This window comes from Augochlora pura, chromosome 1 (assembly GCF_028453695.1).
Source record: "Augochlora pura isolate Apur16 chromosome 1, APUR_v2.2.1, whole genome shotgun sequence".
NCBI classification, from domain to species: Eukaryota; Metazoa; Arthropoda; class Insecta; order Hymenoptera; family Halictidae; genus Augochlora; species Augochlora pura.
The window spans coordinates 500,556-525,276 of record NC_135772.1 but is presented as its reverse complement, the minus strand read 5'-3'; the positions used below and the strand labels follow the sequence as shown (position 1 = coordinate 525,276).

The following is a 24,721-nucleotide window of genomic DNA, read 5'->3' as shown; positions in this document are numbered from 1 at the left end:
AGAGAGAGAGAGAGAGAGAGAGAGAGAGAGAGAGAGAGAGAGAGAGAGAGAGAGAAACGAAGTCGTAAATTTTCGAACCTTCGCTTTTCCGGCGGAAGGACAAGAAAGTGTCGCGTTGTGTTCTTGAAAAATACACGTACATTGTTTCGGTCTCGTGCGTAATTATGCTGTATTGTTAGGAACATAAAGTAAATGTGATTCGTAGATACATAACATTTCGACTAAAATGTGGGAATCACGAGGGGAACGAACAATTCCATTCGACGCGGGCACAGTCCGTCAAGGATAAATAATGAAACGTATTGAAAGCGTACGAGGTGCGACGCTAACAGAGAATTCGTTAAACGGTTCTGGTGCGAGAACAGTAATAAGATATCAGAATGTTGTTTTCATTCGCGACGTGTTCTTACGGAACTTTCGCGGTTGACGCAGTAAGGTTCTCGTGAGAAAAACTGGGGCTAAGCGCAATGTCGCTCTAACGACTTGCCGATAATTTTAAATTAGTTAAATATATCATAGATAAAAGTATCACGAATAAATTTAAGGATTCTTCGCGATAGAAATGAACCGAAACACTGGTTAAAGTTCGGAACTTTTAATTGTACGTGTACGCGTGTACTTGAAACCACGTGAAATTGGTGTCTCTATCGTAAACGCGTTGCGTAGTTGGAAATGACAAGATAGCGAAGCGGTACGTATCACAAGAAGGTAAAGGGGTGGAACTTGATACATAATTTCTTTCGAGGTTATCTTTTTTAATGCAGAACATTTGTCTACTAATGTAATACTTGGAAGACGGGGGGGGGGGGGGGAGAATGAAAGCGCTGATAAAGCAGAATTATACGTATACTCGGAAGTAAATCAGAATGACTAATGTGCGTCGCGCATCGTTTTGTGTAAACCGACGGTGCAGTTTTAGTAACCGTAATCGCTATCCTTTAATAGTTTCTTGCGTGAATAATACAAAGATGTGTAGTATGCCTACTGAAATGTGCATCTTCTAACGAAGAGGATAGAACCCTCGTTCGTGCGCAATATTCAGTACAACGCAGCAAAGCTACGTTGCTATGAATTTGTATCTCGAGACGTTGGACGCGTTTTCTATATGGACTGGAGTCGTTTTAGGATAAAATAATTACATTGGAAAATAGAAACTATGGAAGTCTAGGAAAATAGGAACAAAATCGTGCGATTAAAGAGATTATTGTCTTCCGACAAAGAACAACCTAAGACTAGCCTATATGCGATAATCTGTCAATATAAATTGTTATCGGTATCAGCTGAGGCGCGGCGCAGGAACGCTTCTGTACATTACGAAACAAAAGCATTTAATCGTTTGTTGGTTTTCATTTCCAATGAAATATAATGTTGTGCTAGAAACGAAGACAGTATTTTTACAAAGCTGCCATTTAAAGCTTGCATTTCTATAGTCGCACAAGTTCTAAGAAGCTACTCAAACTATGCTTACCGAACTTTTGATCCATAGTGTTTGTGCACTCGAACGGCAAGATAGTCAGCAAGTTTTATCGATTGCGATAACTTGTCATCCTTGACTAATTGAACGACAGATTCGATTTGGAAAAACCAAATGAATTAGATTGATGATCGTGATTACAATATGAGCGTATCTGTGGTCGACTGTGATGATCGAATTATACGATGGTATAAGAAAATAATTTCTTAAGCTTCAGATTTATATAATATGACGCTGTTATAGTTTTACGATTCTTCGATAAATTGAAGAGAAATTGATCCCATAACATTTTCGCTGCAAGAGAAATAACGCTAGTCGTGTTATTCGATACATAAAAGAATATATCTTACATAAAATAAAATTGTACCGATAAGCTGACTTACTTCACAGCAAAAAATCATTGGTTGTTGTTTCTCCATTCGAAACTTCTTTAACGACATTTCTTTTATCTATTTATTATCTATATCAAGATCGATATTCTGCAATTTATTTCCTTTAAGAAAACATTGTGAAATAATTGCACATCAGCAATATATGTGTACATACCGAAACGACAAGACACATGTTCATACGTTACTTTGACCATTTCAGCAAGTATAGCGAAAAATGGAAAATTAGGAGTGGGTGTTTTTTTTTTATAGATAATATATGTATCATCGTTGGTCTAAATGAAATATTCATTAGAGGGGATTTCTTAAATGCAGGGAAACTTGTCAACGATTATCGATCGTAAAAAGATAAACAATTTAGAGTGGCCATCGAGATCTCTTAATCGAAGCACTATCGAGTGTAATTGACGAGTGTTGTATTAAATATTGAGAAGGAAACCGATATGAATATATCGAGGTGTCGAAAATTTATATTCATCGCAATACTAACTTTACGTTAGTTACAGACATATTTTTATTTGTCTCGTGCATTCTATATTGTTATGTACAAACTGACCGAGTATTGTAAGCAAAAATATACATACGTAGGAGAAAGATGATCGCGTAAAGGTGCATACCCTGCATACTTTTGTCCGTTATTCTCTATAATCTCTGAAGTAAGATAATCGTCGGGTCGTTAGCGTCATAAACCTGTCCGTTCCGAATATGTTGCAGCAGTAAAGAAAAATGTCTGTACGTCGTACAATGCGAATCACCTTCGTGAACAGTTTTTGGGTCAAGTATAAGGTTTTCGTCAGACTCAGAAACAGAAGCTGGGACCTCAATGATTATTCAGAATACGAGTTCTCGTTGTAGTTTTATTAACGTAGGAATGTTCGCTGCGTGTCAAAGACATCACCAATTCTCCGAACTCTCCTTACCTTTTCCTTTTTCCGTGTTCTGAACCCTCGCGCGGCTACATGTTGATTCACAGAGTATTAACTAACAATGTATCGAATGAAAAATTATATGCATTTCAGGTAAATTTGGATTGCGCCATTTACAGCTACTCTTTTGGTTCTTGGGGAACGTGCTTGGATACTGCCTACGAGTATCCATATCGCTGGCTATCGTGGCAATGGTGCCAGAATCAACGAACAATGATACTACGCCTGAGGTACGTCGTATTTTTCGAACATTTATAAATGTGAATGCTCTGTAATGGAGTCTACCGAATCAGTAAATACATATATTATGACACCACTGGTTATTAGAAGCGGAAATAATCGAAGAGCTATCGCAATTCTTACCAATTATGCTGATCGCATCTCTAGATTAATTAATAAACTAGCTTAAGGACGGACGCGAGTATACGCATAAAGCTCATTATTATCCTGATTAGGTCTATAAATGGAACTCGTCGCAACAATCTACCATCCTGAGCGCCTTCTTCTGGGGATATACGGTCATGCAAATACCAAGCGGCTACATTGCCAGAGTTTGGAGTGCGCAGAAATTGTTGGCTGTGGGCATGCTATTGTGTGGTATATTGAACATTTTAACACCGACCGCTGCACGTTACGGCGACATGGTCGGCGTTTGCATCTGCAGGGCGTTAATGGGCCTTTGCCAGAGTTGCCTTCTACCATGCACGCAAACCTTGCTTTCAAAGTGGGCGCCCCCGAATGAGAGAGCGCGATTCGGTGAGACATACTAATCGAACTTGAATGTTACTGCTTAAGTACGACGAGGACATTTTTAGCTGAGCACGTGTCACCGCGTGGCTCCGCATTATTTCGGGGTCAATTTGAGCGACGTTTGATTAATTCCAGGTGCGTTTGCCTACGCCGGAGGACAATTCGGTACAGTGATATCCTTCCCGATTTCCGGAGTTTTGGCAGCATCCTATTTGGGTTGGAAGTCCATATTTTATGTTTTCGGAGCTTTAGCTATCGCTTGGAGTATCATATTCTTCGTTTTTGGTTTCGACAGTCCGTCCGCGCATCCACGGATATCGGAAAAGGAAAAGCAATATGTAGAGAACAGTTTAAAGACTTCTGAAGACGAAGATGGATCGACAAACGCGGCGGTAAGAACCTGCAGCCTTTGATATCGACTTTGTCTTGTTATATGTATACCGTATAGTACCGTGTCTCATAAAAGCATTGTGCCATTTGCAAAGCATTGTTGGATTCTGGATGCATACGTATGTAGATCCCGTCGAGTCTGCCTCAACAAATATTTTTCCTTGTTCAAGGAATTCTTTTCTAATAACATCGTTACAAGTAGTTAATTACCGCCACGTCACGTGTATCGAGTAACAACCATGAGATTAAATGACATAGTTACTTAACCACGTTGCGCACGTATTATGTAAATGAAGCATACCATCAATCTCGACGAATTGTAGGGAATTGAGTAGGATTTTATGAACATCACTTTTCACCCTTAGCGTTTTGGAAAAATTCAATTCAAATCAAAATGGTCAAGCTCGATTTCTTTGTATATTGTAGATATATCTGTTAGGACTCGTGTAGAAACTATTTCTAGAGCGGGTTCCACATGCTATGGGACACCCACTATTTACAAGGCTGGTATTTGTAAACCTGGTTATCGTATAGGAAGCTGTCATAGATAAAGAATGTGCCTGTCGCTGAAATTGTTTCAAAAGCTCGAATGCCGTTTCTGAAATAGCTATATAATCCGAGACTGTTATTCTGTAAACTAATACATTCGCATAATGCCACTAGTGTGTAACATTCATCAGAGATATTAGATAATCTAAGCAGCCGATCTTATAATTGTTACCGGATGCAGACGGCAATTCGCTATACATGTTACGATTCTATTCGCAGAAACATTTTGTACAAATGGAAGCATCTCGTAGATGCTTACATTATTGCAACCTTGATTTGATGTTCGAAACTTTGATTTCGTTAAATAATAACGTGTTCAAGAATTAAGAGGAAACAAATCAGTAACTAATTCATAATGCGCGCAACTAATCATTTTTATAAATTTTCTTTTTGTCTCGAAAACTCAGTTAATCGTTTCGAACCGTTGAAAAGTATTTCTCCCAGTAATTAAAGTCCTGTTCGACGCAAACCAAGCATTATATAATGCACAATTTAATATTGGATACAAGCGTAACAAGAATTTTCCACATGAGTAGATTTACCTCTCGTATTTCTGGATTCCACTTGTATGATGCAAACATAGAATGCTACGTATACAAGAAATGTTAAAATACCATAACTGTAATATTTCTTGCAAACAATGCAGTCGATATCAGCACTGTCGCCATTATCAAGTTTTATCATACGACTATCATAAAATTCAATATCTCGAAAACTCATGACAATTCAATATAATTAAAACGATCTTTTAAATGAGATTTAAAATATGAGATGGTCGGTCGTATTTTTCGAAATTTCAAGCTCATAGATGTTTTTTTTGAAAATGGAACTACATATTTACTATCATTGTATCATGATAATAGCTAAGATAAAAACAAGTCCAATGACCTGTAATAGCATGATCAACGTACGAACAATCGGTCTTTCTCCCACTCGTTTCAAAATTCTTTAGATAAAAAAACTACAGCTTAATTCAATCAACCATTTCTTATGATGTAGTAGAATCGGTTCTAATCTTTATCTCAGTCACTGTGACACCCCCCCCCCCCCCCCCCCCCCCCCCCCCCCCCCCCCGCCTCCCTCTAAACCTCTCCTACCATTGACAAATATGTTCACTATTATCTACATATAGATGCATCAAGATCAAAACGTTATCGTTAATTTTGTTTCTGTTAATCATTGCTTCAACTGCATTACGATTATTTTATTGTTAGGCGCTGAAAGTACCATGGAAAGCGATTTTTACGTCGGTGCCGATGTGGGTCCTTATAATTGTCCATTGTGGCCAGAACTGGGGTTTCTGGACCCTCATGACCGAAATGCCGACTTACATGGCCAAAGTTTTGAAGTACGATTTATCTCAGGTAATTACATATATGCGCACAGGTAATGATTAAATTACGGGGAATTCTTCCTTTGCGTTGTTTCTGAGATATTCCTGTTTTTTTAGAATGGTCTGATGTCGGCTCTCCCCTATTTGATGATGTGGGTTTTGAGTTTTCCAATCAGTTGGCTTGCCGATTACGCCCTTCAAAGGGGCGCTACAAAAGGAACAACCAGGAAAGTGTGTAACACTATTGCACACTGGGGTCCAGCGATAGCTCTGATTTGTCTTGCCGCAGCCCCAATCGTAGATTCCAATGTAGTCGTTGCCATACTCGCGATAGCCGTTGGATTAAATGCTGGCGCACTCTGTGGATTTCAAATAAACCACGTCGATCTGAGCCCTAATTTTGCTGGAACAATGATGTCTATTACCAACTGTATCGCGTCGGTAATTGCAATAATCGCGCCAATCATCTGTGGAGTTATCATAGAAAATCACGAGGTATATTTCTATTCGTAATGATTTTCGGACAACAGGGTTCGCACCAATAACATGTTCTATATGTTTTCAGGGCAGCAAAGAGCATTGGTCGATAGTATTTTATCTTTCCGCTCTTATTTATTTCCTAGGGAACCTGGTCTTTATTATATTCGGTCAAGCTGAAGTTCAATCGTGGAATAATCCGGTACTTTCGGAGACTCGGAATCCAAGTAAAAAAGAATCTATAGTAGCGTAAGTGCGCGATACGATTTTATCGCGTTTGTACAAATATGTGGGAAATGTTGCGTATTCAACGGGTCATTTCGTATTTCGTAAGTTTAGATCGTAAAATTCCATTGTACCCGTTTTAACGCCAGCATTTTGTAACGCTATGCTTCCGTATACGGTATTCATCCTTTTTCTTACTATAACGAGTTCCTAAACACTTTTCGAAACTGTTCGGACGAGCGGTTTCGTTTGCATCCAATAGACATAATGCAAAGAACGCACATATCTTTTCCCTCCTTCAACACATAACGAGAATTAATTGTTTAATCTAGGGCTTGTTGATTTGGGGCTGAGTATGCTCGGGCTTTACTGTGATGATCATTTCATTTTTATCGCGGAAATACATTGGGAGCTTGCTCCACGAGTTCCATCTATTATGACAATGCGTTAGATTTCTTTTTCTTTACGACAAATGTAGTATGGACTGTGGCGTAGTACTTTACGATATGATACAGAATGAAGTTTTACAAAATCTGAAAACTTTGGGACCAATCGATTGGAAATTGTGCAAATTTTCCTATTGCGACGCACTTTTGTATGTCGCCTGTTTTCCTTGGCCAACGAAATCGTGAAGAACGCGATTCCTTTTCTGAAGTTCAGCATTTAAATGTTAATTGTACAAAGGCGATGATTTTCGTCGACGATGTTTGCAGTCAAAGAAGACTCATAACTAGGATTAATACTCAAAGTTGTTCGGACGTTGTCGAGATTGGTCTCATTCTCGACGCGAAGACATGACTGATTCATCGACGAAACTTTGGTCAAAACAAGCATTACTTTGAAACTATTAAAATTCTATAATTAGAATTCTATAATAGTGTGTGATGTGTAAATTAAAGTGTAAAGTGTAAATAAATATATATATATATTATTATAATATTAATTATTGTAGACTTAAACGAATTATGACAGCACTGACAATAACTTGGCCAAGTAAATGGCTTGAAATTGTTCCCTGAACGAAAGCTTTCCAGAGGAAAGCTGAAACAGTTTTTGTTTCGAAATTCTTGTTAACAAAATCGTCTTTCGAGATATTTATGATTGAAAAATTCTTTTCTAGTTCGAGTTCTGTTAGCTATTTCTGATTAAACGTTAAATTTTGTAGCTGACGAGAGAATGTTGTTAGAAAGTGTCAGTAGGAAAAGAGATTCTTGTAATTATTAAATAGTTAGAAATAATAGATGTATATAATAAAATAAATCACTCTGTATATTTGCCAGTTTTTATGTGGAAAATATAATTATTCGTTCTGACTCTCTTTTGGATCTTCGAAGCAACAACCTACTCGCGGTGAGATCCGGACAATCGGTATCATCCTTGGTTCAAAAAATGTTGCGATTTATAATGTGTCTTAATAGTTGCAAATAATTATTAAATCATTTTGAAATAATTAATTGGAATCCGTAGTGGAAGTGAGATACAGAGGATATTCGCTTCTTGCTACCAAGCCTCTTCATTCCATTTTTCGCGGACTGTCGGTAATGGTGATTGCGGCACGAAATGGTAAGGGGACTCTAAAGTCTGTGCAATTACTGGGCAAATATGGTAATTAATGTTTGGTCAACCTATAGATATTTAAGTCGGTGTCGTTCCTACTTTATCAACTGTTGGAATTGAATTGACAGGCGTCGCGATCATTTCAATTCAATTCAAAGATTATTATAAAGGTTTAAGAAAGCGTGGTCATCGCGTGGTCAATTTAGAAAGGGCAGTCGTCTCGAATACAAGATACATGCAAGTAGCGCAACGTACATATTTTTCGTACACATTCCACATTTTAAAACGCAACAATAACTTCTAATATTTGTGCAACTGACTTGAACGTTTTTAAGAAGTTAATCGGGCCAATTATTAAAATGACATAAAAAAGAACACAAACGATGTCTTTTTACCATTTTATTAGAGTCTAGGACGAAGAAAACAATGCGTTTTATAGGTACGCATCTGTAATCTACGCGAACGCTGAGAATTCCATCGGAATCGATCAACGCGTTGTTTCCAGTTACAATCAAATGAAGATAGCAAAAATCACAATTTTATTAATCTAATCCAATTCAATCAATATCATCTCTGACAAGCGTTTAATTCACTATTAGTATAGTGTAATCAATCTAATCGTGTACTGACTGGACGAGTATTCGCAAGAATATGATTTGTCATAAAATTCTAGGCGGTACTACATGTTTCATATCTACGTATGTATCTATATAAACTTTATGTAATATTGTAGTGCACGAAAGTCTGTTTAAGACTCCATTACAGAATAACAATATCATTATCTTGCAGCGGTAATTTTCGTAATTAATTTAATCTCGCTGTGTTCGAGACATTATTTAAACACGTTGATATATTTATGGTGCTGTAAGAAAAATATTTTGGGGATGGTTCTTGCGTAAAAATGATTCCAATGGCTTTTGTAGTTGAAGCAGACAATGTTTCAGAAGTTTGGGAGATAATTAATATGAAACATACCGTGCACGAGAACCTGCATACGTACATGGCTATCTGAATGCAGGAAAAAGTTGAAATTTATTGAACGGTGCTGTTAGGTAATTGATGAATTAAGCGATTAACGAGAATAATGCAGCGAGCGAATAGTTGAAGATATGTTTTACACATGTTTGAGAATTATGTAAACGTTTCATGTATTTAGCTGAAGAAAATGATGCACCTATATTACCTGAAAATAACTGCGTGAATATTATTATTAATTAACAAAAATAAAGGCACGGACATGGACATCTGTTTTTTCGACTGATTTTGTCGAAAAATATAAATCTGTCTAAAAGGAGAAAGTACGCTACAGTTGTTATAAAAATCATGATTTGTACAATGACGAAAACAATTTAGATCTCGGTATTCATTAAATCTGAAACGCTTGGAGAAATATTGCGAGAATAACTTTATTTTTTAATATAATGATAATGTATATGTATATTAATGATAATATAGTCAGTAGCGAATTTGACATAATACGATTATCTGAAATGGCACGAGAATAGTAAATGTATTATTAAAAAGAAATCAGTAGTTATCAATGAAATTATATTTCGTAATTCTTTAGAGGCAATCCTAATTTCACAGATATATTATCGAGAAAAGAAAAAAAATTATATAATAGGCTGATAACGGAATTTACGTTAAAATGCATACATACATATACATATATTAGCGCGACGCAATGATTTTCGTGTAGAATCTTATCAAAGTAAATATCAGATTCTGTGTCATGAGATTTTCTTTGTTGTAGAAGATTTATCGCATCAGAAATCATTCCAGATATAATAATATCGAACGTTTGACCATTGCAATTACAAAATTGTTTTTTAATCTACGCAAGTACTTGACGGTTTACGTCTTCGCCAGATACATTCTCAGTTTCCATTTTCTTCGACATTAACAATGCTTGACGATGCTTGCATTACTATCCTGAAAATGTGTCTTGATTTTATCGAATGACTGACGGTTACGTAACCATCGGCGAATTTATAATTTACTGGTTAGCATGCGTTGCCTGTTACTTGGTATTCTTCGGCATTATCGTTCCGGCTTACAACAAATTATATTATGCGTTTTTAATTACATAAGAAGAAAAAGTGATAACACCGCGGCCGCGTCTGTGTCCGTCTACATTGTATACATATTATACGCGCGCAGAGCATACAAGTTGGAAAAGAAGAGTGGGAGAATCCCTTTTCGGTGATGGACTATAAAACCACGATCAACTGATTGATGGATCGTAGTGTCTTTTTCGCGTGTAAACTCGGAACTCGACCCTACCGAAGAAATCGTGCGGCGCTGATCAATTTTGATATAAACATGACGCACTCGCACAGCATGAAGAGGGTATCCGTTATATCCATCTCGGAGAAAATGAAGATACCGGCAACGAAACCTGAAGGTATTTCCATAGATCAGTTGGTTTTCGAGTAATAATTTTATATTCGACCGGCACATTATTCCAGTAAATTTGGTTATCCGATCGGCATTGCGCGCGACCAATATCCGATTGAAAGGCTTCGCGTTGTTATTACCGTTCAGGCTTCTTTACCATTTAATTGGCAACGCTAGTTTCAAAGTCAAACTCGTTTTCCTAAGAACCACGTTGTCTTGAAATTGCAAACGTCGCGAGTACACATTTCTTACAGATACACCGATCGTTGCGAAAAACGACGTACGAAATCAATCGGATCGCGATTTAATGACACTAATTGAAGATGAAACGTTATTTGCCACGATTTTTTTATAAAGATTAGCCTCGCTTGTCCTCGTTTAAGATCGCGTTTCGTGACACACAGTGGGAATCTCCCACTTGTCCAGCCACTTTTTCGACATGGTACACGCGTCGATGTTGTTCGGTGAACTGCTTAATTGATTTTATAAGATTTCACACTGATACGAAACTGATATACTCTGTCGATCTATGCGCCTACGCGTGTTCTCGACGACACCGGTAATCGGTTCTAGAAAATCTCTTGAGAGAACCAACTCGAAACCAGTTCCATAGCCCTCTGCTGCATACTATTCTCGAATCGTCACCCATTAGTGACGAGTACTATCTGTCGTTACACGATATAATGATTTCGTATGGAATTATCGACACGATATTACCATTTCTAAATTGTTATTCACACCAACCCTTATGCTGCTCCCAGAAATCATTACACCGGGAAATGATCTCGCGGCTTTCACGAATTTTCACTTTACACAGATCGCGTCTTCGCTATCTTTATTATTTCACGTTTTACAACAGCAAATCGTAGGGAGATGTTAACAAGTAGTACAGCGGCCACAACGGAAGGAAGATAAATGAAAATCGCCGATTGGGAGGAATCTGGACAGAGATTGCCACGAGAACGTTCCATCCGAGGCTCATTCGTTATTCATAATGACGTTCGCACAGAAACTGAACGCTAATTAACTATGTTATGTGCGTTTGAACTTGGAGTTGTCGAATTACAAGGACTATTCGAAGCACGGCGTACGCTTGCAAGCAACGTGCTACAAGATAATGAATTTATCTGCAACGCGTGTAGCATACGTACGTGACGAATCGCTTTGAATTCCAAAACGTGACGTCGATTCCTCAATGTCAGATTTCTCGCAATGTCCTAGAGACGCGAAATGAACGATTTGCTCGTCCGCATTCTCTGCATTGCTTGGCCATGAAATGCAACAAACACAGACTGCGATCGTTTCTCTACCCGAGAGTGCACACGCAACGATAACTCCTATGCAGCATTACTTTCTGTTTGTGTCGTCTTTAATACCGACTCGTCGATACGGGTCAGCACTTCAGTCGCGATAAATTTGTTGAACTTTCTTCTCCCGCTCGACGCTAGAACATGAAATTAAATTTAGATTCCACTGGTACAGATACGGTACATATACGTCGTATGCGCGTCCGATCGTTTAAGCGTATTTAAAATGGCGAAAGAGCTGTCTGATTTCATTACGATGTCTATTTCTATTTTCTCTACAACCTCTAAATTCAAACATGATTCGTGAGCGATTATTGAACATATTGTTTTATTGAATCGATACTTGGTCATTTATCGGCTGCCTCCTTATAAAGAGCGCGCGCGCGTGCGCGCGCGGTGCAATAGCGGCGTATGCAGTTGCATACCGATGAGCTTTCGATGATACATTAACCGATTACAATCATATTACGAGTTCACGCATTTGTATACACAAAGCAGCAGATAGATTGGTAATTATTATAGGTAGACTGCGAATTACTCCAAGTAATTGTTCCATTGTTACATTGTTATAGGAAATACATGAATGTAAGAAGGCTTGTGTCCGAGCATACGAGATTAGATTTTGTAGCTTCCCGATATCGTGACGATGCTCCGCGATAGTCTCGAATGAGAACAGAAGTTTTGTATTTTGTATTTGCTTCGCGTCCATCATTAGGAGTTTCGAAACCTACGGTTCGTTTAAATCACGTTCAAGATAAATTTTGTTCGCATCTTTTTCCCATTATCGTCATCTATTTTTATATCATCGTCGTCTGGTTTATATGTTCTTTACTTAATTATTCGACTTAGGTACAGATAGTATCGAGCATAAAAGCTGTTACTTTTCTGGTTACGCCAACGACTATCAGGTTTTCATTCCGATCGGAAAATTGCTTTCTTCTCTGCAATACTCCAGTGAACAATGGATTAGAATCAAAGTTGATTAAACAAGCTATCGCTTTGATAAAATCGATTATAATTCGTTTTATTGGATTCGATGGACTGATTACATTTTCCTTTGGTTCGAAACAAATAAACCGTTGATTACTTGGATTAATATTATCGAAACCGTATACGAATAGATATCGTGGACAAATTAATTCGATACGCGTTTAGCTGCTCTTCATGTGTTATTAAACCGTGTTCGTTACGAATCATCCGAATAAAATCCGTTGAGAAGTCTTTAGCGAAGTTGTTAAAAATTAGTTGTTTAAAATCGCATCAGACATTAACATTCTTGGTGTAAGATGTTTAATGCTCCGACCTCTAGATATATGTAACGCTCGGTCAATCATCTTAATTGGATCATTTAAAAGTTTTCCTCCTCAACCGTGCACATGCAACGAAATTAATTCCATTCGCATGCAGCGTTTATAAAATATTCTCAATGATTTAATTCGTTGCGCTCGATATTTTATGGATATTCCAATAAACCAGATATTATATTTCAATAAATCAACATGTAATTTCTGATTCTAGTGATCGATTCATTTATATATTTTTATATATTTTTAGCCTGGTTCGGATGCAGGCACGTGCAAATTTCTCTGTTGGCCTTCGGTTTTCTGTGCTGTTACGCTGTTCGAGTTACCACGTCCGTGACATTGGAGGCGATGACGAATGCTACCACTGCCAATCCTGACTTTGAAGTATGAATCTGTTTTTGTATTTTTATTGTATATTCGGCTTATTTCACGACGCGCTAGATAGGAGAAAGAATAGTAGACGTGATTACCGCGGGCTTGACCAATCGCTGTACTTTTGATTTGTTTTCGTGCACAATTAATTCTCTACTCGTCGAATAACACATACTATATTACATCCGTCGAGGTTCAATGACCTCCTGCAATACATGTAATACGATCGTAATCTTTGTAACAAAGCTAAAATCATTTTGGGTACAATAAATGCTTCTGCCAATATCGTTTTCCCTTTTATCTTGTAGCAATTCAAATGGAGCAACTCAACGAAAGACATAATTTTGAGCTCTTTCTTCTGGGGTTACGTGTGCACGCAAGTTCTTGGAAGTATAATTGCCCATCGTTGGGGAGCTCAGAGGCTGTTCTCACTTGCGCTGTTCATATGCGGTTTGGTAACCCTCCTCGTGCCAGCAGCAGCCAAGTATAGTGGTTGGGAAGCAGTATGTGTTACGAGAGTAATTGCCGGTTTCTGTCAGGGCACTGTGCTTCCCAGTCTTCACACGTTACTTTCCAAATGGGTACCCACGGAGGAGCGGGGTCGAATGTGTAAGTACTTTGATCGATTACGCGTCGTATGTAGCAACGTGCGACATCGATTTTAATCAAGTACGATTAAAATTTCTATCCTCGCATACTATAGCGTGTTCGTTCACTCTACTATACCTGGATTACGTTTGTTTCAGCGACGTTCGTTTACGCTGGCGGTTGGATTGGGAACGTCATCTGTTTGCTCAGTTCGGGTCTACTGTCAGTTTCCTCTGCAGGCTGGCCTAGCTGTTTCTACGTTTGGGGTGGCATCACCATCCTGTCCGGTTCACTTTCCTTCTTCTTTTGCAAGGAATCGCCAGCCGAGCATCCAAGCATACCACGGGATGAGAAAGAATACATTGAAACTAGTCTTGGAGTAACAGAAACGGAGGAGGTAGATACGTGAATTATTATTTAAAATCCAAATGACTCGCATCGACAATTTATGGCGTAGAATTGGTATCAGCGATAACGTGCTATAACGACGCGCGATATTAATACATTGTATAAACGTTTCAGAAATTACCCACTCCATGGCGAGCAATGTTGACTAGCATTCCTATGTGGGCATTGTTGGTGGCCCAGAGCGCTCATAATTGGGGCTTTTGGATGCTTCTAACGAAAATCCCATCGTACATGGCGTCCGTCTTACGCTACGATATCAAACAGGTGATTTAAAATAGTTCATTCTATTTACACAGCGATATAGGAGCGGATATAGGCGTCGATTAGAAAGTTCAAAGTACACTTACTTTCTATTTCGTACATTGTATGAATTGCATTTTCTTTAGAATGGCATGCTGACGGCCCTACCATATCTGATCGCATGGATCCTCAGTTTCCCGGTCAGCTATTTCTCAGATCAACTCATAAGAAAGGATATCGTTTCGGTTGGAACCTCGAGGAAGATTTGCAATTCGGTTGGTCAATGGATCCCAGCGATAGCATTGATCGCTCTCGGATACGTTGACGAAGAGCATCCTGAAATAGCAGTGGGTCTTCTAATAGTTGCTGTTGCTAGTAACGTTTTCGTTTACTGTGGGCACAACGTGAACCACATGGATCTCAGCCCGAACTTTGCCGGCACCCTAATGGGCATCACAAACACAGTTGCGAATGTTTGCAGTATTCTGGCGCCATTGGTTGCTAGCATAGTCGTCACGGACCCGGTAAGCAATCTATGTAGATCCAATTTTCAGGGTATCAATAGCCAGATCTTATTAAACAAATGTATTTCTTTCATTTCCTTTTGACTCTATTCCACCAATTTATTACATCGAGCGTTATTACACGAGCCGAATCGTCCTCGTTGGAAATACTAATCACGATACTCGTACTTATGGTTTTCAGTCAGACGTGTCGCAATGGAGAAACATATTCTTCTTGTCGGCTGTAATCTACTTCCTTGCAAATCTTCTGTTCGTTCTGTTCGGTACGAGTAAAGTTCAGAAATGGAACGATCCTATAACGGAAAGCAAAGGTACCGTTTTGAAATCAACAAGACAGCTATCGGTGGAAAATGGATACGCGGAAAAGGTAAAAACGATCGAAAGGATGGAAGTGGAATAACATTGATAATCATATCGCCATGACATTGACAGGCCATTTCCATTTAACTACTAATGTAAATACGTTGACGCCATATTTCTCTACGGTCGGACATACGAAATCTTAATGGCTGAAATGCACGTAGAATCATAGAATAAATAGACTTTGAAGGTAAAACTCTTCGAGGCGAATCATATCAATTTATCTGTGACGCGAGCGTGATTTATGACGGTGTTAAAATCATAGTGGTGCCATCATTGTGCATAGTACATGTGCCAAAATATGAAAGAGACTAGTGAAATAACATGTAGCTTGACTATAAATTGACCGCACTATATATTTTCTTATTAAACGCAACAACTTGTTAGTAAGAGGAATATGATTTTTGTGATCCTCTCGATTGTTCGCACAGCTATTAGTTTTTTTGTAAATTACGTATCCTCGCTATATTGATAGCAACTAGGGAGCATTGTGGGATCGATAGAAGGCAAAGTTCACAAGGAAATACTACTTTAATATGGAGATTAGGACTTATCGTTTGTGTGTTTATAATCAGCGTTAAGAATGAAATGTAAGTGTCGATACTTTTTGCCTGTTTGTATATAAAAGTTTGCGTGAATGCATTATACACGATATTTATTGTAAATATATAGTAATCTATTTATTATCGTAATTTTATGAAAAAATTATATCGATAGTATTACAATAAATTTTATCTTGCTATTTATATATACATACGTACAAATCCTCCGAACCTAAAAAATTGTTAGAATATTTATTTCAGTTTTTGAAACGATTGTGGAAAACTTTGGTTTCCGATGGCGGTTTGAAAACCAATTCCTCCATCTATAATCCTTTTTCAATGACTTGTAAAAGCGACCCGCACCATTAATTTCGAGTAAACTTGTGTTCCTTGGTAGAAATCATTTTTTTCAGCTATCCGTTCCTGCTACCTGTATATGTATTCGTCGGTATTGTGTACAGACATATAAATAACAAACAGTGGAGCCTCAATGATCCGGATAATAAAAATATCAAAAAGTGTTTGCAATCGGAAATCTCAAGATACATATATTGATGTTAGGACTAATAATATCGACGAGTTTAAGATAACAATTTTACATTTACCGTTCGTTAAACTTTCGTAACTCTTATAGCTGTTTTATTGCCTAATTAAGCTAGCATGAAACAAAGGAAAACAAATGTATAACATTTATGCCATCAATCCATAATTTATTTCACACATAATCATAGACATTTAGTGGAGTTTGTAAGTATCATGAAAGTCCATTTATAATCACATATAAATTATGCACAATCGTGCAGTCACCCATACTATTTGATTAAAATGCATATAAAAATACGTACAATATTTGTTCACAATGTGTATATATGTATATATATATGCATACACGCACGCACACACACACACACACATAAATATATATATATATAAATGTGTAGAGTATATACTGTGTCGATTATCTAATGGAAAGTATATACATCTAAATCATATATAAATATATATACATATATATATATAGAGAGAGAGTGAGAGTATACATATGTATACATATACACACATATATGTATGAATACACATATATTTATCCATATATATATATACATACAAAACCTGTTCAGATACCCTATCCCGCATGTAACCGTACTACTTTTAATCTCTTACTTCGAAATACCGTAATACCACGAGTTTTGTCTATTTCATGCGTTATAAATTTCATAAAATGTTGATACGTCTAGAAAGTAATAAATTGATATAAGTTTAGAAAACCGTGTCCTATTCGCAGAGACACTCCGCATTATTAAATTATGATATCGTCGATTTGATTTAAATCAGTAAGAATTGTCGGTAAACAAAAAAAAATTCACACTCCTGTCATACTTTAAAACGTGTCGTATTACCCGGTAGGGAATTTAACTTTTTCGGCACTGTTTAAAAATATGTTCCGGCACTTGAAAACCATGCGAGAAAGTTCCATAATGATCTTTTTAGCAGAATTGCGATACAAACACTGAAAGGATAAGAAGGAATGATGCGAACGCGACCGTGCCCGTGCCGCTGGTCAATTGAAACAGATCTTCGTGCTCAACCAGCCAACCCTCGATCGTACTTCTGTAGGCAGTCACCCAATCGATACTTCTGGTTATCTGTAACATTGCGCCCGCCAAGATCTCTGCTCTGAGTCCAGTGCTGGCGGTGAATTTCTGCAGCTGTAAGAAAACCATTCCAGAAAAAAAAGATTAAATGCAGCGGAAACTAATGCCGATTCAAAATATTGTCCACTAAACTTTGTTGAAAACTCAAATCTTCCATAACTTTAGGAAACAGTAGAACCTTATAATCCATGCTATTAAGATCGATTCAATAACAGCGTGACAATTTAAAAATGATAAAAAAGCTCGTCACGATGTTGAGCGTACCTCTATAACGTCGTCTTGGTCTATAACCACGCTGGCAAGGCTCGCTATACAGAACTCGATTCTCAACATCGGATCATCCCTGAAACGATCGGAATAGTATCAGGCGAAGGAATTGGATGCGTGTCAAAAGCACGGCAATATCCGGTAGAATTCTCTCACTTACAACGTCATGATTTTCATGTATTCTTTATTGATTCTCTTCAGCACGAATTTGACGACAGAGATGTTGTCGGCTTTCGAGACTTCGAAATTAGACACGACAGCTTCTACGGCATCATAGAGGTCCATATGCCGTTTCGTTTTCACAGACATTGAGATCAGTTTCTCAAGAATCGTACGGTTATTTGAGCAACCCATGACTCTGAGCAGTTTGGTCCTTTCGTATGTATCGTCCGTGAAGGTAGCCAGTCTGTCGAATACGGTCTCCCATACCGACTCGTTAGCAGTTCTCAGTCCAGTGCAAAGGATGTCGATCTTCAGATCTGCGTCGAGTCTGTAAAATATATTGCCGACGTCGATACCATTGTTATCTTCGATGAACGGATTAACAATAGTATTTGCAATAGAACAACTGAAAACTTACATATAACTACTGTTGCGGTACCATCTGTCGAACTCCTTCTTGGAGGACTCCAGGCACTCTTCAACGTCGGTATGGCATGCCCAATAGATCGCGCCCGCTTTCAGGAGTTTCGTCACGTGGGAGTCTTGCGGCGAAGCTCGATATTTTACATGATTCGATAGACCTTGCATTATGTACCTGATGTAATTCTGGAAGGAGAGGCCAAGTTTATTATAAGCGGGGATTAAGATTATTTGTGTATTCGGGTAACAACGCAGTCTTAGAGATCATTCCCGCGCGATCGTACCTTAAAAATGTTATAATGTTTGGAAGTGGTGAACTTTTCCTGCAAGAAAATAAGGTTCCTAAATGTAGTCGTCCACGGGATGTAGTCGGTTTCGTTCTTCAGATACAGTGACAAAGTCAATGCATTTCTATAACTCGTGAGGTTGTTGCGGGCCAACTTAAAAGCGTCATCTATCAGAGAAGCACGGTTCACGGGGGGTATTCGCTTGAAGTTGTTAACCAGATACTTCGATAGTTTCATCCAATTCTCATCATCGTAATTGACGCGGTAGTAGCCTGCAATATAAATATTACAAATGACGTGAATACTAGCAATACACAAACTATTGAAAACTGTCCTGGCATAACGAGTGCAACAAATTACACGTACCAATCTGATGCTTGTTCAAAAGTATCCAATCAGCTTCTATACTCCAAATCATGTGATCGTCCTCGCTCGGTTTCAACCAAATAGCCGGCGCAGTATCGGAAAAAGTAAGAGCATCTTCCGTAACGTATGTTATCGGTATCCACCACCTCGTCTCTTTATCAGATCCATAAAATAGAAACCGTTCTTGGCTCAAGACGTAATTGTCGCTGATCTTTTTTACGTTTACCACTGGATATCCAGGGTTCGTAATCCATGTTTTCATAATTTCAGAGAGGCTCGCACCTCCCCAGCCAGTATTCTCTCCAGCAGCAGCTTGTAGATTTTTAAACAGATTATCGGGATCGGCGACACTGAATGCACTATTTTTTGAATCGCATAAGAAATCGTTAATCGCAATACGCTCGTCGAATCTGTATTGACTCATCGGAATTCCCCTGCTACGATACTTACTTATTTCTCAGATACAAATTCAAGCCGTTCAGGAAGACCTTCTCTGTCAGAATGTTGGCCATCATTCGAATAACGCATGCAGCTGTAAAATACGTACTTTTATTATTATTACATTACTTTACCGTACATACGTACTTTTATTTATTACATTATTCTATTAAACACATTATCAAGTTTTCAGCTGTAAATTACAGCCTCTTGAAAAAGTTGCGTTCATCGTGTTCCATCATCGGATCGATAACATCTATAATAATATAGCCTCGGCGTAACAGACCAACTGATTAGATACTTATTACGCGTTCTCGCGTCGTTCGATCGTCATGCGTCGAAGCAAGAGACAAAATCATTAAAGATTCTTATCCCGTGGTTACTTTGATCTGTCTCGAGCGTTGAGAAAGGATCGTTGCTTCGTAGTCGTTGATCCCAGAAGTTTTCAAGTAGTCTCGTTCAGAATGGCACGAGTTAAGCAAAACACGAGGTTACATTACCGTAACTTGTATCGTCGCGCTCTTACCTTTTTGATACGAAATGTAGTCGAACAACTTGTACCATCCGACTGGGTTCATGGGTCGTGTGTCCTCGTACCCGTCCTGATTAAACGCGACCCCTTGCATCGCTTCCACAGGAAACAATTCCATTAAACGCCACGATGGCTCTAACTGGAAACAAGTATCTTCAACTGAGAACGGCCACGAGGAAAGTGTTGATATTTTGAAATAAACGAAAATCCATTGAAATCATATGAAATTCTTTCACTGGGTAGTCGCAGGTATGCCATAGCACGTGAATTTCATTGTACTTACTTTGTCTGTGATGTAGTATTGGAAATAAGTAGCAAATCCTTCGTTCAGCCAAATGTATTTCCACCATGATGGGGTGACTAGGTTCCCAAACCATTGGTGGGCAAATTCGTGGGATATGCTTTGTATCACGTATTGCTTGTCGTAAGTCGTGGTAATGCCCTCCTTCCAGAGATAACGCATCTCCCTTTGATAAAAGTAAGAGAAAGCAGATGATTCGAGAACGATTATACGTATTTTCTAGAAAATATAGCTCACAGTCGAGGATGAATGAATCGAAATTGGAAACATTCAGTTTGCTATTATTCGACAAACGTTGGTCGAGCACTGTCCGAATAAAGAGCGAAAGGCGATGCGAATAAATTACCTGTAGGTGACAAGGCCCCAGTTCTCCATAGCAGTTGGCCTGAGGTCGCTGATGGTAACTTGGTCCATTTTCGGCATGTATCTGGAATACGGTATTCCGGTGACGATATCTAATTGTTCCATCGCTTTCACGCTAAAGTCCAATGCGAATCTCGTGTCGTTCACAGAGTCTGCTTTCGTGTAGATTTTGTAATTCTTGTTCTTCTCATGAGTTATGTAGGCTAAATCCGAGACTATAAACGCCACCAAATAAGTCGACATCAGTAAGGTAGGCTGGAAAATGGTAAGCTTCTTTCCATCTACATTTCTTGTCTTGAGCACAGGCATATTGGAGAGCACGGCCGTGTAGTTTGGCAGATGTTTGATCGAAATCTCGAAAATCGCTTTGTACTCGGGCTCGTCCCAGCATGGAAACGCTAGTCGCGCACCCGTTGGCTGGAAGTGTGTCGTAGCGATCCATCTGTAACATTGGAAATATTCTTTGCAGTCCCGATAGTTTTTTTCTCTCGTCGTTGAGAAATTGTTGAAAAATAGCAAAGATATTGCTCAGACGTGGCATATTGTTTTCTAATACTCCAAGTTTCTGTCAACTCGAGATCGTATTTTCACATTGGTTCAATTCATCGAAAGAAAGCATTTTTCACATTTGTACATGCGTAAAATGCTTATGAGTTCTCCGTTAACCGTTCGCCGTAAAATTGGTTATATTTATTAGTATTTGTCGTAGGATGATCGCGGTTACATAGCCAGGCGTTGTTGTACACTCGATACTTACCTGGTTTCATTTCCCATTTGGTAGCTGCTTTTATAAAATCCCCGACGCCGATCGTTCAGATCACCTTCGAACCATATAGTAATGTCATAAGTGAAATTCGGCTTGAGCTCTTTCGTAAAGTACATCGTCAATGTCTCCCGATTATGATCAGGGCGGATATACTTTGCCTCGTTATCATTTATCGCGACATCCTTTATGGTCAAATTCTTTTGGTTCAATATCAACACGGGAATCAATTGGTCGACTTGAAAGGTAATAGTCACATTTCCTGTGAATCGAAATGCCTGTAAATCCGGTTCCACCATGACCACGTATCTAGAAGGTCTCCCATGATTATGTTCGAGTCTTCCCTCTATACTGGACCAGCTGACCGATGAGAGTAGCAACCATGACAACAGCAACGAAGTTGTCATCGTCTCGAAACGTTTTTCTGTGAAAACCTGTGCAACAGGGGATCCCTCTCTCCACGACGGTGTCCTGTCCGAATAAAGCACGCCCTGTTAGATTTTTCGAGAAAAATCTTGTGCGAATCTTCTGTTAACAATCACAATTAATAGATTCGAAACGGCGATAAAGAGTTTCCAATGGAAATGTTGATAAAAGGACCAGAAGAGGTTCATCCGAGGAAAAGAGGTCGGAAGGGGAAAGGGAAACGGATACAACAGCTCATATTTAGCCAATGGATTTGAGTTGAACGAGAATGACCGAATTAATATGGAAATATTCGACGTTCGTTTCTTTTCTTAGAAAAGATAAAGATCTACGTTGTTATTACTGAAAAATCTGACTCAAGATATTGGAAACAAAAAGGGAAGATATTCTTATTAATTGCAAAATCTACGATCGAGTCATTACGTTATTTAAAAAATGTTGCTTTGGCTTGTCCGAACGTTATTTATTAAATAAATCAATATTATTTCAGGAATACATAACATTCGAATTTGTCGAGTATCGTCGAGAAATCTACAGAACACGGGCGTGAACGCGTCAGGATGCGCGAACCGGTAGTTGTTAATTAATTAAGAGACACTTTTAATTAAACTAGAACAGATTACCGATATATCAGCAAACAGACCTTGGCGAAACGAAAGACGGAAGAGTATCCTCTTGGCCGAACGTGTCTGTTCGGAAACTCCTAATTAGCACTGCTTCCTTCGGAAAAATATGTCGTCCTTATACCGTCCTCGCACACGATCGGTCCCCGAAAGTCGGCGCAGGGTATTCGCGCGATAATATCTGACGACAATTAATTCGAACGCGTTTGAATGTCACGATCTCGATAACGTACCTCGTGAAACAACAAGTTTATGCTTGGACCAGCGTCGTTCAAATTCATATACGTTTCATTTTTCCCCCTTAATATCGTTGCTGTTGACAGAGACTCTCACTGGAAGTACATACTTGACACTAAACGTACCAAGCGGGGTCAAATCCGGTCTCTTGAAAATTGAATTTCTTTCGCTTATCCGACTTTTGGCAAACTATTACCGTATTGTCCGATCATTCAATTTCTCCTTTAAATTTCTCCAATTTCTCTCTTAGCTCATTTTTGACCGATTCTTTGCATAACCGATGTATCACGAGGGGTCATTTGACCCCTTACAAAGGGGGAACGACCCGATCGAGTCCACATAAAGTAACGCATAAACGGAAGGGACTCTTGTCAAAGATTCGCAAGCTACACTCCCGCCAATCAGTTTTTTTTTCTGTACATATAGCTGCGTTTTACTGCAGACTCCCCGAATAAAAAAGTGTAATCAATCGATTATTTTGTTTATAAAAATAGAGCTGTGCGTCCGATTATCTTATTAGAAATCAAAAGTTTATTATATAAGAGGTGAAATATGCTCTTGGAGCAGGTAAGTAGCAGATGGAAAATATAAAATTCCAATTTAAAATTCAAACAGACGGTTTACATGAAACACATGTTAGAGTTGTGCTGTGTCATCGTCGCATCTTGATTCTTACCCGATACGCAACGAGTTTCGCGATACGAGTTTCACGACGTCATCGATCTATCATGTTATTTCGGTTAACGATGATCAATTTTTCCAATTTCTCATCGACACCGGAACTCTAAATAGAACGTAGTGCAAGAACGATCTTGGTTCCTATACTTATGGCGATCGATCGATCGAAATAACGGAAACGATTCGATAGGAATACGATGACAGCAGTATTTATATTATTTCAAATCGCTCCATGTTCCATGTTTCTTATGGGAATAAAAGTCAATAGATGTCTATCATGGTTTTACTTGTGTAAATCATTTACGAAGAGAAGAGAATTCGATTAAATTTCAGTTTGACCGTGTCCCTACAATCGATTGCTTCGCGTTAAACACAGCGTTCAATCGGGAAGGGCAAACTCGTATACACCGCAGATCAACTTTATACATAGAAACAACCAACCGTTGAATTCAAATAATAAAAGTCACGCCTCTATCTCGGGTCAATAATCTAATCTAAACTCCAATAATCTAACGGGCAAATCTCCAACCATATACGTTTATAACTTTGAATGTCCTGCTTCTGAATTCGAGAAAGAATCGATCGCGTCCTACGGGGGAAATTACTCCTCCATGTTTAACATAATAAAAGCAACGTAAGAAGCTGGTTTCCAGGCCAACAACATTTTCTCTTACACCTTCGCGATCAACAGCGAACATTCTCCATCGATGGTTTCTCGAATTACACCCCCGAGGGTTATCCTCCAAATTCAGGATCAAGGATTGCATCCTATCACGCGTTATAACAACAAAAATGCTAATGCTCATCGAGTCAATTTCCCGACAGGAACACGGATCGCCACACTTTTACTCACCATCATCGTCACGATTATTTATTATTTCTTCTTTTCTACCATCAGCACTCTCTCTCTCTCTCATCCACACTTACTTCCGCATTCGCGCTTACAACCATACTTACTTACTTACACTCGTATGCACGACATCCCCTCGCTCACCCGCACGCCAGCTCGCCTGCTCACCCCACACAGGAGTCTTGACTTTAATTGAATCGATCGACGCAGCTCGGCAAAATTGATATTAATCTCCTTCGTC

The 24,721-nt window shown here is 38.7% G+C and overlaps 2 protein-coding genes across 2 annotated transcripts in view; one reads left to right on the top strand and one right to left on the bottom strand.

The window, feature by feature from the left end:
* The window catches only part of LOC144470315 (uncharacterized), an 18,987-nt gene extending 2,672 nt beyond the window's left edge, over positions 1–16,315 (top strand). The window contains exons 2-14 of the mRNA XM_078181312.1: positions 2,883–3,019; positions 3,245–3,545; positions 3,675–3,931; positions 5,693–5,842; positions 5,929–6,306; positions 6,377–6,538; positions 10,303–10,474; positions 13,329–13,462; positions 13,759–14,059; positions 14,197–14,435; positions 14,561–14,710; positions 14,833–15,210; positions 15,392–16,315. Of these exons, the coding sequence (XP_078037438.1) occupies positions 2,883–3,019; positions 3,245–3,545; positions 3,675–3,931; positions 5,693–5,842; positions 5,929–6,306; positions 6,377–6,538; positions 10,303–10,474; positions 13,329–13,462; positions 13,759–14,059; positions 14,197–14,435; positions 14,561–14,710; positions 14,833–15,210; positions 15,392–15,610 (2,978 nt within the window). The 3' untranslated portion in view covers positions 15,611–16,315. The remainder of the gene's footprint in view (positions 1–2,882; positions 3,020–3,244; positions 3,546–3,674; positions 3,932–5,692; positions 5,843–5,928; positions 6,307–6,376; positions 6,539–10,302; positions 10,475–13,328; positions 13,463–13,758; positions 14,060–14,196; positions 14,436–14,560; positions 14,711–14,832; positions 15,211–15,391) is intronic.
* A 589-nt stretch (positions 16,316–16,904) lies between these two features.
* LOC144479007 (aminopeptidase N) lies at positions 16,905–24,644 on the bottom strand. The gene is made up of 12 exons (XM_078197449.1): positions 24,596–24,644; positions 21,661–22,137; positions 20,887–21,345; positions 20,523–20,706; positions 20,234–20,378; positions 19,720–19,801; positions 19,270–19,628; positions 18,901–19,175; positions 18,615–18,802; positions 18,195–18,524; positions 18,032–18,110; positions 16,905–17,821 (listed from the first exon to the last, which is right to left on the bottom strand). The coding sequence occupies exons 1-12, from the start codon at positions 24,610–24,612 to the stop codon at positions 17,600–17,602; spliced, it is 2,817 nt and encodes a 938-aa protein (XP_078053575.1). The 5' UTR covers positions 24,613–24,644; the 3' UTR covers positions 16,905–17,599.
* Between the last annotated feature and the right edge of the window lie 77 nt (positions 24,645–24,721).

Excerpts from the sequence above, each read along its gene's own strand:
- LOC144479007 (XM_078197449.1), bottom strand. Across the intron at positions 19,176-19,269 it reads TTTGAACAAGCATCAGATTG|GCTACTACCGCGTCAATTAC; the intron begins GTACGTGTAATT and ends TTTATATTGCAG. Across the intron at positions 17,822-18,031 it reads ACCAAGACGACGTTATAGAG|CTGCAGAAATTCACCGCCAG; the intron begins GTACGCTCAACA and ends GTTTTCTTACAG.